Here is a 15,187-nt window from a genome sequence, read left to right on the forward strand (position 1 = left end):
AATGCCGCGGCACACACGGGCGGCATGCACAGGTGTGTGAGCGTGCGCAGACAATAATCTGGAGGCGGCATGAATGCGGCCAGTGCCATGGTTCTGCCACCTGTTGCCGGTGGCCTGATATCTCTGCTCTGTCAGAACAGTTTTATCAGAGCCATGGTGATCCCAAGGTCACCCAGCTGGCTTCATTTGGGGAATGCAGAATCGAACCCGGCAGGCCAGATTAGAAGTCCGCACTTCTAACCACTATACCAAACTGGCTCTGTGGATGATTAAGTTACTGCCTCGGTAATTTTGTCACATAATATTACACAAATTTTACCCACAAGGATTGGGTAAAGGTAAAGGTAAAGGTATCCCCTGTGCAAGCACCGAGTCATGTCTGACCCTTGGGGTGACGCCCTCTAGCGTTTTCATGGCAGACTCAATACGGGGTGGTTTGCCAGTGCCTTCCCCAGTCATTACCGTTTACCCCCCAGCAAGCTGGGTACTCATTTTACCGACCTCGGAAGGATGGAAGGCTGAGTCAACCTTGAGCCGGCTCCTGGGATTGAACTCCCAGCCTCATGGGCAAAGCTTTCAGACGGCTGCCTTACCACTCTGCGCCACAAGAGGCCCTAAGGATTGGGTATTCCTCGGCTAATATCTATATCAATGGGTTTGTTGACTCCAAGTGAGTGTATCTTGTTGATTTCATTCTGTACAGTATTTCTGTTTTCGGAATATATTCATCCATCATTTACTATGTACTAAATGTATTAGATTTTACAATAGAGTGGCATTTTCTGAAGGTTTTGCCATTAGCAGTCTAACATGGTTGCCCTTCTAGCTAGTCAGAGGGCTAGCAGACAGTCCTACTGTATATATCCAATGAGGTTTACTCCTAGCAGTGTTCATAGGATTCTACATAAACATAAGGCTACTGGTACAGTTTCCAGAAGGCTTTGAAATGATCTGTTCGAGTATTGATTGCAGTTAAAATACCTTACAATTAGCCGTACATGTAATTATGCAGAAAATACAGAGTTCAAAATGCACATTAGATTCTGGAGAACATTCGTGTGTTTAAAAATGTAATGGCAGATTTGAAAGGCCAAAGGATAAAATTATATTTTAGCGATCTTCACATTGTGTTATATTGTCCTACAAGGATAACTTTTCCCCTTGAAATCTGTATTCATAAATGGCCATGCCACATTAAAGTGTTCCTGGGTGTAATATTACCCAGATAATGATGTTGTCACTAAACTCTAGATACTTAAGTAAAGACACCTTGAAATATAGGTACAGATTTTGTCATTTCACCCACTTCCTTCCTAAGCTTTACGTAGCTTCTTATGGAATGTAATAATTTTGCACAACTTACTGGTAATGTAGGAAAGAAAAGCACATGATTATTTTAGATTTTATGATAATACTGCCAATGAGGCTGGACTAGAGAATTGGCAGTTGAATATTTTTATTACAGGCCATTATAGTAAACACACTGAACAATCCCTTTGGCATTTATTATCTATATATATGCATCTTAAAATGTGGATGTTACATATTTAAGAATGACATTTATGATGTCAGCCTAGTTAGGTTCAGGGAAACAAAATGATCCTGAATAGCAGCGGTCCGCAACCTTTCGGCTGCTGCGGACCGCTGCTCCGGAGTGGGGGGAGCAGCGGTCCGTGGCAGCACACGCAGCAGCCCCAGCGCAAACACGCATATGCGGACTGCCGCGCACGCGCGTTTGCGCCCAGCAGGGGCACAAACGTGCGCACGCGGCAGTCCGTGCATGCGCATTTGCGCCGCCACCATGCCGGCGGCTGTGGCTCCCCCTCCTGGCCCCTCCGGGCCGCCGGCAAATCGGCCGCCAAAGCGGCCAATTAGCTTGCGGCTCGGCAAGCTTCTCTTCCCTCCCCTCCCGAAACAAGAAGCTTGCCGGGCCGTGAGCTAATTGGCTGCTTTGGCGGCCGATTTGCTCGCGGCCTGGCGAGCTTCTCGCTTCGAGGGGGGAGGGAAGAAGGAGCCGCGGCCCGGCACCAAGGCCTTCGTGGCCCGGCACCGGGCCACGGCCCACGGGTTGGGGACCACTGCTGAATAGCACATAATGGGAATATATACGGGCGTCTTTTTTGAGAATTAATACTTTTACTATTCCCTTCTTAGCATATCACACATATGTGTCTCTTACCCATTCTTAATATTTACCCTGAACTCTAGAATTTTAAAAACGTGTAACTAAAACACATTCTAGATAAGGTTTGTGTAGCTCAAAAATCATCTTAAAGGTTGTACGCAAGGACTATACCGTTTTGCGCATATGCAGATCTCTCCTACAATAGAACGTTTTGCCTCTCTAGGGGGGAGAGTATTTCCTGGCTAGTTCTCTTGCTACACCAAAAACAGTATCTTCAGGGGTTTCTCGGCCAGCTTTCTTTTTCTTTCTCTGTTTCTTCTTATTTTTATTCCTTCACTGTTTCCCCAGATTTTCTTTTTGGCAATGGCACAGTACTCTGCCATGCTTATCTGTGATTGACAAGACCTGTATCTGTTTTGTCTCAATCAGACTTTTTCCACCAGGCTTTCATGAAAGCCTGAGGTTTCTTGAAGACCCTGGAAGGGTTTCCGGAATGGATGGGAATTAATTTTTTATATATTTTTAAAATATGTTAAACGTTTATCGTGATATAACCATATATGGTCATGTCGACCCACCTGCCCCCAATAGCCAATGATGGGCCTGGAGGGGGTGAGAAGAGGAAGGGCCCTGGGTGGACATGCAGTTATGCTTCCCAACCATCTTTTGCATGATCCTGCCACTTCTGGGTTTTCTCGCAGAAGTGTGTACCATTTCAGAAATCAAATATACAAATATGATTTTCTGTCTTCCCTCATCTCCCTGGGCTGAGCCAGCATCAAAATATATTTATATTAAAGCAACTGAGTGGGACAGCCATAAACAAACAAATAAGAAGAAAATAGATATAGAGGCTGCTCAGCAAGAAAGAAGAAAAAAAGGGAAAATCCTGTGCATGAGGGAGGGTTCAGGGCGAGAGTGCCATATATGTTTTTGTTTTTGAAGGACCTACAGCTAGCGCACATTTATGAGGAGCAAGAATGTCCCACCCTATGCCTTTCTTTGCATGTGCATGCTGAGAGGAGCAGTCAGGTCACTTAGTGATGAAGAAGATTCCTTTTTGTCACAGGCTGAGCTCTGCTTTCTGTCATGTGACTCTGACATCATAGGGCATCATTTTCTATTACATCCTTGTAAGTCAGTGGGTCCCACCTGAAGTCCAAGAAGGGTCTTAGGTCTGAAATGATTGAGGGCCAGTGATCCATGCTATATTCTTATACAAGATTGTGTGTGCTTTAGTCCTTCGTGTGGGTGTTGTCCTGAATGCAATATCAGGGCTTAAAATGGCTCCACAGCTCTGCAGTCTTTTGTGTGTTTAATAATTTATACTGTTACCCCCCTATATGGCTTGGCCTTTGAGAACCAGGGACCTGACAGTGCAACCCATTCATCCATCATTTTAACTCCCATGAGTACTGTCATTGATAACCATAATATTACTCATGGGAGTAAGACCTTTTAAATATAAGAAAGGCTGTTTGATCCCACCCATATTTGCATTAATCATGCTTCTTCAGGTGTTCTCTTTAACATTTTTGAAAACAGCAGAAAACAACAGTGCAGATAAGAAAAGTTTAACCCTGTATCTAATAATAAAGCTAGAAAACACTAGAGGGCGTCATCCCAAGGGTCAGACGTGGCCAGGTGCTTGCACAGGGGATACCTTTGCCATAATAATAAAGCACAAGAAAGTGGGCAATCTTTGTTGCAGTTCATTTCCTCCCATGAAAGAGTGACCTCCATGATTTATTTCAAATTCATGAATTAAGGTCATTCATTTTTTTTCTGGCAAAACTAAATTCTCTGCTATTATTCTATGGTATGCATTCTGGCTTTATATCCGTAAATTATAAAAGAGGGGGCACCATGATCCTCTTTATAGTGCCTTATGTACAAAGCTGACATCAGCTATATTTTATGTTAACTATGACACTTTTGTAATTATCTGAGACTAGCCAGAAAGCCCATTGCAACCAGGAATGCAATGGGCGCTAGGACCCAGGGGACACCAGGAGGTGCTTTTTTTTCCTGCTGCGTGGAGCTGTGAAAGGCTCCTACAGGGTTTTTTTTTTTCTGCTGCTTGGAGCTGGGAAAGGCTCCTACAGGGTTTTATTTTCTGCTGCTTGGATCTGCGAAAGGCTCCTACAGGGTTTTTTTTTCTGCTGCTTGGAGCTGTGAAAGGCTCCTGCAGGGTTTTTTTTTTCTGCTAGCTCTCGTGGGCGTGCCGGCTTGGAGCTCCTACAGGGGTTTTTTGTCCTGCTGCTTGGAGCTGGGAAAGGCTCCTTCAGGGTTTTGTTTTCTGCTGCTTGGATCTGCGAAAGGCTCCTACAGGGTTTTTTTTTCTGCTGCTTGGAGCTGTGAAAGGCTCCTGCAGGGTTTTTTTTTTCTGCTAGCTCTCGTGGGCGTGCCGGCTTGGAGCTCCTACAGGGGTTTTTGTTCCTGCTGCTTGGAGCTGGGAAAGGCTCCTTCAGGGTTTTGTTTTCTGCTGCTTGGATCTGCGAAAGGCTCCTACAGGGTTTTTTTTTCTGCTGCTTGGATCTGCGAAAGGCTCCTACAGGGTTTTTTTTTCTGCTGCTTGGAGCTGTGAAAGGCTCCTGCAGGGTTTTTTTTTCTGCTGCTTGGATCTGCGAAAGGCTCCTACAGGGTTTTTTTTTCTGCTGCTTGGATCTGCGAAAGGCTCCTACAGGGTTTTTTTTTCTGCTGCTTGGAGCTGTGAAAGGCTCCTGCAGGGTTTTTTTTTCTGCTGCTTGGATCTGCGAAAGGCTCCTACAGGGTTTTTTTTTCTGCTGCTTGGATCTGCGAAAGGCTCCTACAGGGTTTTTTTTTCTGCTGCTTGGATCTGCGAAAGGCTCCTACAGGGTTTTTTTTTCTGCTGCGTGGAGCTGCGAAAGGCTCCTACAGGGTTAATTTTTTTCTGCTGCCTCTCGTCGGCGCGGCGGCTTGGAGCTCCTACAGGGGTTTTTTTTTCTGCTGCCTCTCGTCGCGCTAGCGGCGAAAGGCTCCTCCGGGGGTGTTTCTTTTTTTTTCTGCAGCTTCTCGGCGGCTGGAGTCTTGTGTTGTGTTTGCGGCGGGGGCTTCCTTGGGGCCGGCCTGACGCGGTGAGAGATGCTTCGCGCCTCTCACCACGTCAGGCCGGGAGCAACTGCGAGGCGCGCTGAGCGCGGCTCGCAGTTGCTGGGGCTGGGAATCGGAGGGACCAATCGGCAGGCGCTTCGCGCCTGCCGTTTGGTCCCTCCGGTTGTCTGTCATGAGGAAGGGTCCAATCCGGACCCTTCCTCATCCCGGACACATCCCGCCCCAGAACCCCTTACTGTTTTATTTAGTCCGTGGCGCCCGCGGCGCCACGGGCGGTGTACAGATGTTTTGCAGACACCTGTTGGATTGCAGACTTGCTTGATTAACTTAAGTTGAATTTATTCTTCAGATGTTGTTTCGACTTTTAACTAATTAGTGGCTATGCTTTTATTGCAATCTGTTCCACAATATTTCTGGTAAGGGCTTGGAGGAGGAGCATAGCTTAAGCGCCTCTCAGAATTTAACACCCACTCAGGACAGCTGCCCCACCTCTGAGTGTCTCCTCCTCCAACCGGCTTGCTTGTCTATCCAGCAGCCAGGTCCAGCGGACCTTCCATCCCTGACCCCTAACTACCCCCTTCCCCTTCTACTTCCCTCCGAGGTTTGGAGGCTGCAGATCCGTGCTGGTGAATTCTATGCCCAGGGGGCCTCCAGTCCCTGGGGCTCCCCTGGAGGATGCCTTGCCCCTAGAAAACCGAGCCACCCAGCTGCAACCTCAGCTGGGGACACACTGCACTAACAGCTGCCTGCAGCTGGAGAGTGATCTGACGGAGAGGCTGATTCTGTGAAGGTTCAAGGGGCGGCAGATTACAGTAGATGAGTGATAGGGTTGTGAATGTACTGCATAGTGCAGGGGGACCCATGAGGTTCCTTCCAACTCTATGAGTCTATGTCTGTTGTCATACAAAAGGCAAGACCAACTCACATTGCCAAGGCAAAAGAACCATGGGGTTTAACTGCAACATCCCTGAGGTATATCTGCATATTCTCATTCCTGTGTCCAGCTACCGCCACACAACCAAGCATGTTATCAGACAGTTAGCAACAATATGCTGATCATTGAACATTATATAGAAAGGGGGTGATGACTTCGCATTCTGTTCTCAAGTCTCTTCCCCAAATCCTGTTTCCATTTAAGTCATATTAATATGTCGCCTGTAATATCATATGACCATACCAGACAGAAACCAATCCCATTCCACAGTCAGTAAATTGTTCAGTCACAAACGTGAGATGAATTACAACAGCAGTTGTTTTGCGAACTGACTACCTTATTGCAATGTCAGCAAAATCACACTTATCTGGCAAAACGGAGGGATTTTAAATTGCTATTTGGTCATGGATCTAGTGTTAGCTTTTTGTATGGATGAGTTCATATATTGCAGAAGGAAAATGATTCAAGTGATAATTGTCCTTTTAAGCTGCATCGGCCAAGGACCTGGGATACTTTGAACAATGGGTCAGTTCTTATTCAATGTTATCATTTTAAGTATCCAATTTTATCGTTTTTAACCACATCCCTGGACGCTGCTTTCACTTGAGGTCACCGATATTGTTTTTCTATTTTCAGACAGCGGGATTTCAGGAGATTCTGACAGAAATTGAAATTTTAGCTTTGATTGTGGGATGTTTGTGCCACGACCTTGACCACAGAGGGACCAACAATGCCTTTCAAGCCAAGTATGTTCTTTAATTCTTGTTACTTTGTCTTCCATATGAGAGCTAAATGTGTCAGAGGTTATAGAAGAAAACATTAATTTTAAGGGGCAATGTCAAGTCGAAGTATTCTCATGTTTTGCTTTAAGAAGGGCTATCCATCTTGTAATTCCCTATTCTTTTTCCTCTCTTTAAATTGCGCTTTAAAACAGCATGATACCCTTTGTATCATACTGTTGATTTGGCTTGGCCTGTGTGAATTTCTGTATCGTATGCTATGCTGATAAAAAATCTGGATCAGGGGTAGTCAAACCGCGGCCCTCCAGATGTCCATGGACTACAATTCCCATGAGCCCCTGCCAGCGGATGCTGGCAGGGGCTCCTGGGAATTGTAGTCCATGGACATCTGGAGGGCCGCGGTTTGACTACCCCTGCTCTAGATGATCTGCTGGCTGGATTCCATTTCATAGATCTGCATATCCCAATATAGGTAGCATTAAAAATTCCCCATCTGTCATTCTGGTTTCTGTGCCACCCTCTTATGAAGGTCTTATCGAGGAGTAATAAGACAACCAGTCACATTCAAAACTGAAATATGCAGTTTTGCAAACAGGACTTCTAATATTTATTTATTTGTTCCCTTTTTATACTGCCGGCCCTTGAGGCTTAGGGTGGTTTGCAGAGAACACAAGTCCAATATGACACATACTGCACAAACTCATAAAACTCAATAAGTGCATCACAACAACTATACTGACACATTTATTATTCACAACTTGATTAAAAAATTAATTCCCACCCATTCAGGAAACCCTTCCAGGGTCATCAAGAAGCCCCACTAAACTCTGGTTGAAAAAGCCGGGAATAGACTGTTGCTAGATATCTAAATGTCTTTTGATTTATGATTTCTTCATTTGGTAACTTTAATTCACCACCTTAACTGTTATATTTGAAAAAGAAACTTTATAGGAATGGTTCTGCAGAAGAGGCCAGAAGCAGATGACTCTGAATCCCAGAGCAACCTGCTGCCCCCATCTTTAAATTATCATTATTACCAGATTTTTCTATTACAATGAAATCTGATTAAATTATGAACTGCCAGACAAATATTGGGGGGGGGGGGGAGAGTGCAAAGCCTACAGCATTTAATAATTATTATTAGGAGTATGTTTCGGAGTGCCCTACCACAGAACAACCGCAACAAAAAGAAATATGGATGGGAAACGCATGCTTGAAAACCTTTTCCTAGGAACTTGAAGGCAATGTATGGGGGTGGTATTTATTTATTTGTAAGCTGCCATTCCTGGCCAGCCAACTCACGGAAGCTCCCAACAATAATTCAAACAATAAAAGATCAAAGACCGATACTCAGCTTGGTGTAGTGGTTAGGAGTGTGGACTTTGAATCTGGTGAGCTGGGTTTGATTCTGCACTCCCCCACATGCAGCCAGCTGGGTGACCTTGGGCTCACCATGGCACTGATAAAGCTCTTCTGACCGAGCAGGGATATCAGGGCTCTCTCGGACTCACCTACCTCACAGGGTGTCTGTTGTGGGGAGAGGAAATGGAAGGCAACTGTAAGCCGCTTTGAGCCTCCTTCGGGTAAAGAAAAGCGACATATAAGAACCAGCTCTTCTTCTACTACTACTGTTAAAAACCTTCACCAATCAACTCTAAACCTACTTCCTCTCTGTCATATGTCCAGGGCAGTTATCCTAAGCTGGAACATCAGATGTATGTTTATGTCTTGTTTCCTGTGAATAGTTCTTGAGTTGCTAAAAGAACTTGAATATTAAAGCCAGATTCAAAGCAATTGGGAGACGAACAAGGACCCAGATGTAGCTGTTTTATTGTGGGCCAACATGGCTACCCTGTGAAACTTGAACATTAAAATGGAAATCTGCTTCAAAAGGGTGTCAGGTTCAGATCCCTGAATCCAGAGGGGTGGTGATGGGCATTATGAGGGGGTCCAGTGCTGTAATGCAACAAATTACAGCACAAAGAACTTGACTTTTTTTTTTAAAATGGTTACCCTCACCTGTTTCCTCTGTTAGAATGATGTATGCTCGGCCTTTTAAAAAGACAGCTTAAAGAGACATTCCATCAGTCAGTGGCTGTCTTTGTTGGCGGTCCCTCGTGTTCATGTAAAGCTAGCACAGTCTTTCCGTGACTGTATTTCAGGTGCAGCACATATTGCTATCTTAAGCAAAATTAGGCCATTCTAAGCTCATTAAAGGTAACGAGTCTAGGGCAGAGTCTGCACTTACTTTGTTTATTCCATTGTCCTGTTGAATTCAGATCGCTTTGAACTCCGGTCTTCCTCTCCCCCCCCCCCCCCATTGAAACAGATAAATGTTCTGCACATAGTTAGGGTAGTTCAGTTATTGTGCGATATCTTAGAGTGATTTAATGCTCAATATTTTAAAAATCAAATTGAGAAAGCAGGCTGTTTTGAATCTAGGATCTCACATATATTACTGGCAACTTTCCAAAGGTATTTTTTCCTCCTAAAATCTGGTCATCATCTCATCCCCCCCGCTTCAGTTTCTTGGCACCAGGTTGAGTGTGACTGAGAGATCAAGAGGCGTGTGATTGAAAACAACATTACAGCTCCCTGAAATTACTCTGATCATAGACCTCTGCAGTGTTCTCTAGGGATGTTTCTTTCTTATCCCCCCCCCCCTGCTTTCAGCTGCCCTGAGATGATTAAATATCACTGTTCCACAGCTTTATAACATAAGTTCCTAGGAGACTCCTCGTCGTTCCCAGCATAATCTCTTATACTCTTCTTCTTCTTGTTTTTAAAAGAACAAACAGACCCCCATCTTGTTGCTTTAGGGCTGGATCCCAGAAGTGAAATACTGGTGCTGATTAATCTGTGGTGACAGTCAAACCCTATTGCCTTCCACCACCGCCCAACAATTCTCATCTTAGGAACTGCATTTCATAGTTTCCCTTTGAAGATTCCACTTAGCATTTTAAACAGTCTGAGGTGTATGAAGCCTTGGCAGAAGAATTATTTTTAAATAGTTGCATCTTTTTGAAAAACTGGATGTTAATTTTTCTTGCTGTGCCATACGTTCTGTCCCGGCATCCTTGTTTGCTGTTTAGAAATTTTCATATTGCATTCTGGCTGGGTTTTATGGAGGAGGAAGAAGAAGAAGAGGAGATGGTGGTGGTGGTGATTCTTATATGCCACTTTTCTCTACCTGAAGGAGTCTCAAAGCGTCTTACAGTTGCCTTCCCTTTACTCTCCCCACAACAGACACCCTGTGAGGTAGGAAAGGCTGAGAGAGCCCAGATATCACTGCTCAGTCAGAACAGTTTTATCAGTGCCTTGTGAGCCCAAGGTCACCCAGCTGGCTGCATGTGGGGGAGCGCAGAATCAAACCCAGCTTGCCAAATTAGAAGTCCGCACTCCTAACCACTACACCAAGCTGGAAACTTTGCTCACCTATTTTTTTTTCCGTTGTATATTATCTTAAGAATGACACAAAGCACAGAAAAATGGTTTATCCACATGGTGAGACTTACAATACCATCCTAAGCAGAGTTACACAGTTTTTGGTCCATTGGTTTCAGTGGGTTTATAAAGCTATATCTCTTATTAAGATGGCACTTTATACACATGTGCAGGCTTTATGTGTGCAGGGCCGTAACATAGATGTATTCTATGTATAAGCATGTAAGAGAGAAATGGACAAATAGGTCAACAGATAATAAAAGATATCTGTATATGTACATAGGCATCCTCATGTGTAGCACTTATAGGGCCCAAAACCCAGATCATAAATCAGACATATAATCAAGTATACACTGCAGTTCAGTGTAGCATTATTCCAATCTAATGCTGTTTCATGTCCACAAATTGAAAACAGAGAGAACTTGCTCCTCCCAGGGAAACTGATGGACCATTTACTCAGATTTATACAAGTGTCCTGTTTTATTTAATCTTACCTCATCCAGCATCCTGTTTCCCATAATCTGAGTGTGCAGATGTTTAATGGTTCAACATAAACAGACATGTCATTTGATATAGGATTGCCCAAATTATTTGCATAATCAGAAATACAGACCATGAAGTACTATCCAATATTAAACAGGAGAATCATTTTGTAAGGTTTATATCTGTAAGAAGCTGCATAACAAAGGAATTCAGAGAATCGGAAGTCTTAGAAAAATTAATATAGCTGTGTAATGCTGTGCCCATTACTATGTATAATACTATTGAACGCTCTGTGAATTAGAAAGTTAAAATGCTAACTGTAGTTCAGAAAGCAGTTGTCTCTTTTATGCCAGAACTTTTAAATACCATAAGAGTACAACCCTGTTAAAAGATATACTGAGATATTCTTAATTACCCAGACGTTTTCAGCAAACTCCCAGATTTGTGAATTACAATCCCCTAAACGTGGGGCACCACTTATAAGTGGATTTTTTGATCCTCACCGTAGATCTGTACTTGAGAGTAAAATACATGATATTCAGCCTGCTCTGGCTCCTACTCTGAGTTACTCTGTTTATTGTGAGTATGAGTGGAATGACGATTGATATAAGGCCCCACCGTGGACAAAACCCCTAGCAGCCTGCTACTTGACTTGCTTGATGAACAACCGTGTAATAAATCAACTCCAGCATGGAATAACATATTTTTGAAGTTGGGGTTTTGGTTTACTTGCTTGGGCTCACGGCTGGTGAAACTGGACAGCACTGGATTCACAATTTCTGCCGTTTACATGTTTTTTTCCCCAGGAGTGGATCCGCTTTGGCTCAACTGTATGGGACGTCTGCTACCCTGGAGCATCACCACTTTAACCATGCTGTCATGATTCTTCAAAGCGAGGTACGAAGCCATCTGAATGTTTTTGTAGATGCAGATGTCTATAGTAAACCTTGTATTTCTTTTTCTCTACCCAAAAGCATATCGATTATCCATTCCCATTACTGCCAAGATGCGTAAAAAACATTCTAAGATTTTGACAGATGTGTTGCTGAGTTTTTGGAACGATGTTTTTGTAACGTGAGCTCTCTGTGCCAGAGAAATACAGCAAGGCAAACCAACCTGGAATGTTTCTGGGTTTTGCCATTTATAGCTGTAGAGCTGGAATATCCTAGTAAATTATTCCACATCATAAATATTGTATTCCCTTTCCCCCGGAATATAGGTTTAACATTGCTGCTCGCTTCATTAATTAATACAGTAACTGTATAGTCTGATCCCATTCCACCGTAGCCCACTTGGTATTTTTAGAAAACAAGTTCACCTCGTTAGAAAACTCAGCTATTTATTTTGTGAGGTAAATTGTTGGTTGCGTTTCTTTCTCTCCTTCCTCAGCGCTGAACATCTTTTTTACAGAGCACAAATAGATCTGTAGGGGGGAAAAATTAATAAATCTGATTGTGAATGACTCACTCTGTTGATCCTAATAATGAAATGCCAAGGGTTGTGTTTATTTTTGGTTTATGGCTTAGGTGTTACAGTGGTTAGCAAATTGACAGTGTGATCCTGAACGGAATTACACCCTTCTGATCTTCTTGACAATGGATGAAAGAGGTTATAGCTGCTTAGGAACCTGACTTGGATGGCCCAGGGTAGCCTGCTCACGTCAGACTTCAGAAACGAAACAGGGTTGGTCCTGATTAGTACTTGGATGGGAGACCACCGACCACCGAAGTTCAAGGTTGCTACGTGGGTGTGGAAAACTACCTCTGCATTCTCTCACCTTGTAAATGCTATGAGAGGTTGCCATGATGATGATGATGATGATAAATTTTTAGTTATAGCCTGCCCTTCCAAACACTCAGGGCGGGTAACATCAATAAAACGAACATACAGTTTAAAATAGTGATCCCCAACCTGTGGGCCGCGGACCACATGTGGTCCTTTGACTAATTGGAGGTGGGCCGCATAGGACCCCCCCCCCCCCCGGCCCTTTACTTCATCCCCCCCGGCCCTTTACAGCACACTTCGAGTGTCATTGTCTGCCATCACTCCCAGATGGGACTATCTCATTGCAGAGAAACAAGCTCAGGGTTCCCATTGATTTGTCATTGTCATGAGTTAAAATTTCCATGAAAATAAAATGTTCCTTATGTTCATTGTTGTGGCGTGTCTGTATCGTATTTTGAAGGGATGCTTAAACATTACCATAGCAATCAGAGAGCGTTAGGGCAGTGGTTGAGAGTAGAGGAGTAAACTACCCCCCCCACACACACACACACACCGGGGTTCAGTAAAATTGTCAAGCGTTGAGTGGTCCCCGGTGATAAAAAGGTTGGGGACCACTGGTTTAAAACATACAATTTAAAACTTTAAAACAGTCTATCCACACCAGGGGTAGTCAAACTGCGGCCCTCCAGATGTCCATGGACTACAATTCCCAGGAGTCCCTGCCAGCGGACACTGGCGGGGGCTCATGGGAATTGTAGTCCATGGACATATCGAGGGCCGTAGTTTGACTCCCCCTGATCTACACAATCAACCCCTCTAAAATACCCAGACTGATCTCTAGGAGGGAGCCAAACTTCCAGTTCCTCCTTCTCCTGGCAGTGAAGTCAGCTATTCAGTGGATGTTATTGTGGGCCTTAACCATAAATCCAGTGGAACACCTCCACCTTGCAGGCCCAGCAGAACTGACTGAGGTCCCACAGGGCCCTGATCTCCCTCGGGAATTTGTTCCACCAGGCTGTGGACAGGGCTGAAAACGCCTTGGCCCCGGTCAAGGCCAATTTCACTTCTTTCGGCCAAGGACCCTGAGCAGATCCTGATCTGAGAATCGTAATGCTCTTGGGGGATTGTAAGGAAAATCCCCCAGGTACGCCGGTCCTGGACTTGAAGGCTGTGACTTGAAGGCACTTTACACCCACAACTGTTTCGGATAGATCTGTAAACAAAGAAAATGTCATGATCAATATCCCAATTTACATTTATAGCATACTAATTTGCAGCAGGGTATGCTGGCCATAACTTTTGAACTGGCTCCTGGCACCAGTCTTTGTCCTCTTGGTTCTGATTCACAGTTCCATGGAAAGACAACGAAACTTCTCTCCTTCTCTACAAGAAGTCCAGTCACCCTTGAAATCTGGGGTTCTGAGGCATCGAGGAACTGCTGTTGTGTTGTGCATGCTTCATGTTCATCCAGACCAGATGAATACTTCTTAAACATGTGAAGCTGCCTTATTCTGAGTCAGACCACTGGTCTGTCAAGGTCATTGGCAGAGTAGGTAGTGATGGTCACTAGATAGCTTTAAATGGGGGTTAGACAGATTCATGGAGGAGAGGTCCTTCAATGGCAACTAGCCATGGTGTCTGAAGAGAGTCTCCATATCCAGATGTTGCAGAGATTGGAATAACAGTGTTCGGTGTCTGCAGCCAGAGAGGGCCTCAGCTTCTGTGTCCTGTTTACCCTCCAGGTCAACTGGTTGGCCATTTTGTGAGAGTGCAGGATTAGATGGACCACTGGTCTGGTCCAGCAGGCTCTTCTTACGTTCTTTTGTTAGTTTTGAGTGCTCATAGTAGCTTGGCTCTTCCTGACCTCAGGTTGATGTTTTCCACCTAGCCTACCATCACCTGATCCTTTTAACTGGAGATGCTGGGCATTGAACTTGGGACCTTCTACATGCCAAGCAGATGCTCCTTTTCTTCTGGAGGGAATAAGAAGCAGAGTGCATATTCCCAAATATATATTTGTTGGAATAAGAACAGTATTTCATTGCAATCTTCCGGTTTCTCCTAGTCTCTGACATTCTGCTTTTGGAAAACTTCATCCTTGGAACACGATCAAATATTATTTTGCTCCGAGTGAGTCAGTAGGCAGTATGCTTAATGTATTCTGAATACAGGTCTTATATTTCTTCAGCGCTGAACTTGGATTATGGGACAGTTGGCACCTATTTATCTAACAGATAAATTATGAACTTCAGCTTCCTTTTCCAAAATACTAGAGGTTCAAAATAAATTACAGTGAAATATTTACAGCCATTGTAAAGATCATAAAAGCTCCTCCTACACTAGGGTGGTGGTTTTGGTGATGATTACCTTAATAGATCATTAATTCACCCATCATAAATAACACACATCATAATAAGACTCCAGCAAGAACCTTTCTTAACGTGTTGTTTTTAGGGTGCCTTAGAAGGTGAACATACATGGGGAAGAGGTGGTCCTATAAGGATTAGAAGAGCAACTGGTGACAAAGATGGAAGGAGACAATGCTGATAAAACAGCAGAGACAATTATCGGATGTATTAGCACTGGGGGGGGGGGTTGAACAGAAAAAAATCATTGTTGAATCTGGGAAGAGAGGTGGATTCTGGCATGCTTTCCTCCCTA

At 44.1% G+C, this 15,187-nt stretch overlaps 1 protein-coding gene across 4 annotated transcripts in view; it reads left to right on the top strand.

Moving 5' to 3' along the window:
• Positions 1-15,187, top strand: part of PDE11A (phosphodiesterase 11A) — a 257,181-nt gene that overhangs the window by 187,211 nt on the left and 54,783 nt on the right. For all 4 annotated transcript variants that reach the window (XM_077319616.1, XM_077319618.1, XM_077319617.1 and 1 more), the window contains 2 exons: positions 6,771-6,880; positions 11,608-11,698. In XM_077319616.1, the coding sequence (XP_077175731.1) occupies positions 6,771-6,880; positions 11,608-11,698 (201 nt within the window). The remainder of the gene's footprint in view (positions 1-6,770; positions 6,881-11,607; positions 11,699-15,187) is intronic.

The sequence above is a fragment of the Paroedura picta genome, chromosome 2, assembly GCF_049243985.1.
Source record: "Paroedura picta isolate Pp20150507F chromosome 2, Ppicta_v3.0, whole genome shotgun sequence".
In the NCBI taxonomy this organism is placed as follows: domain Eukaryota; kingdom Metazoa; phylum Chordata; class Lepidosauria; order Squamata; family Gekkonidae; genus Paroedura; species Paroedura picta.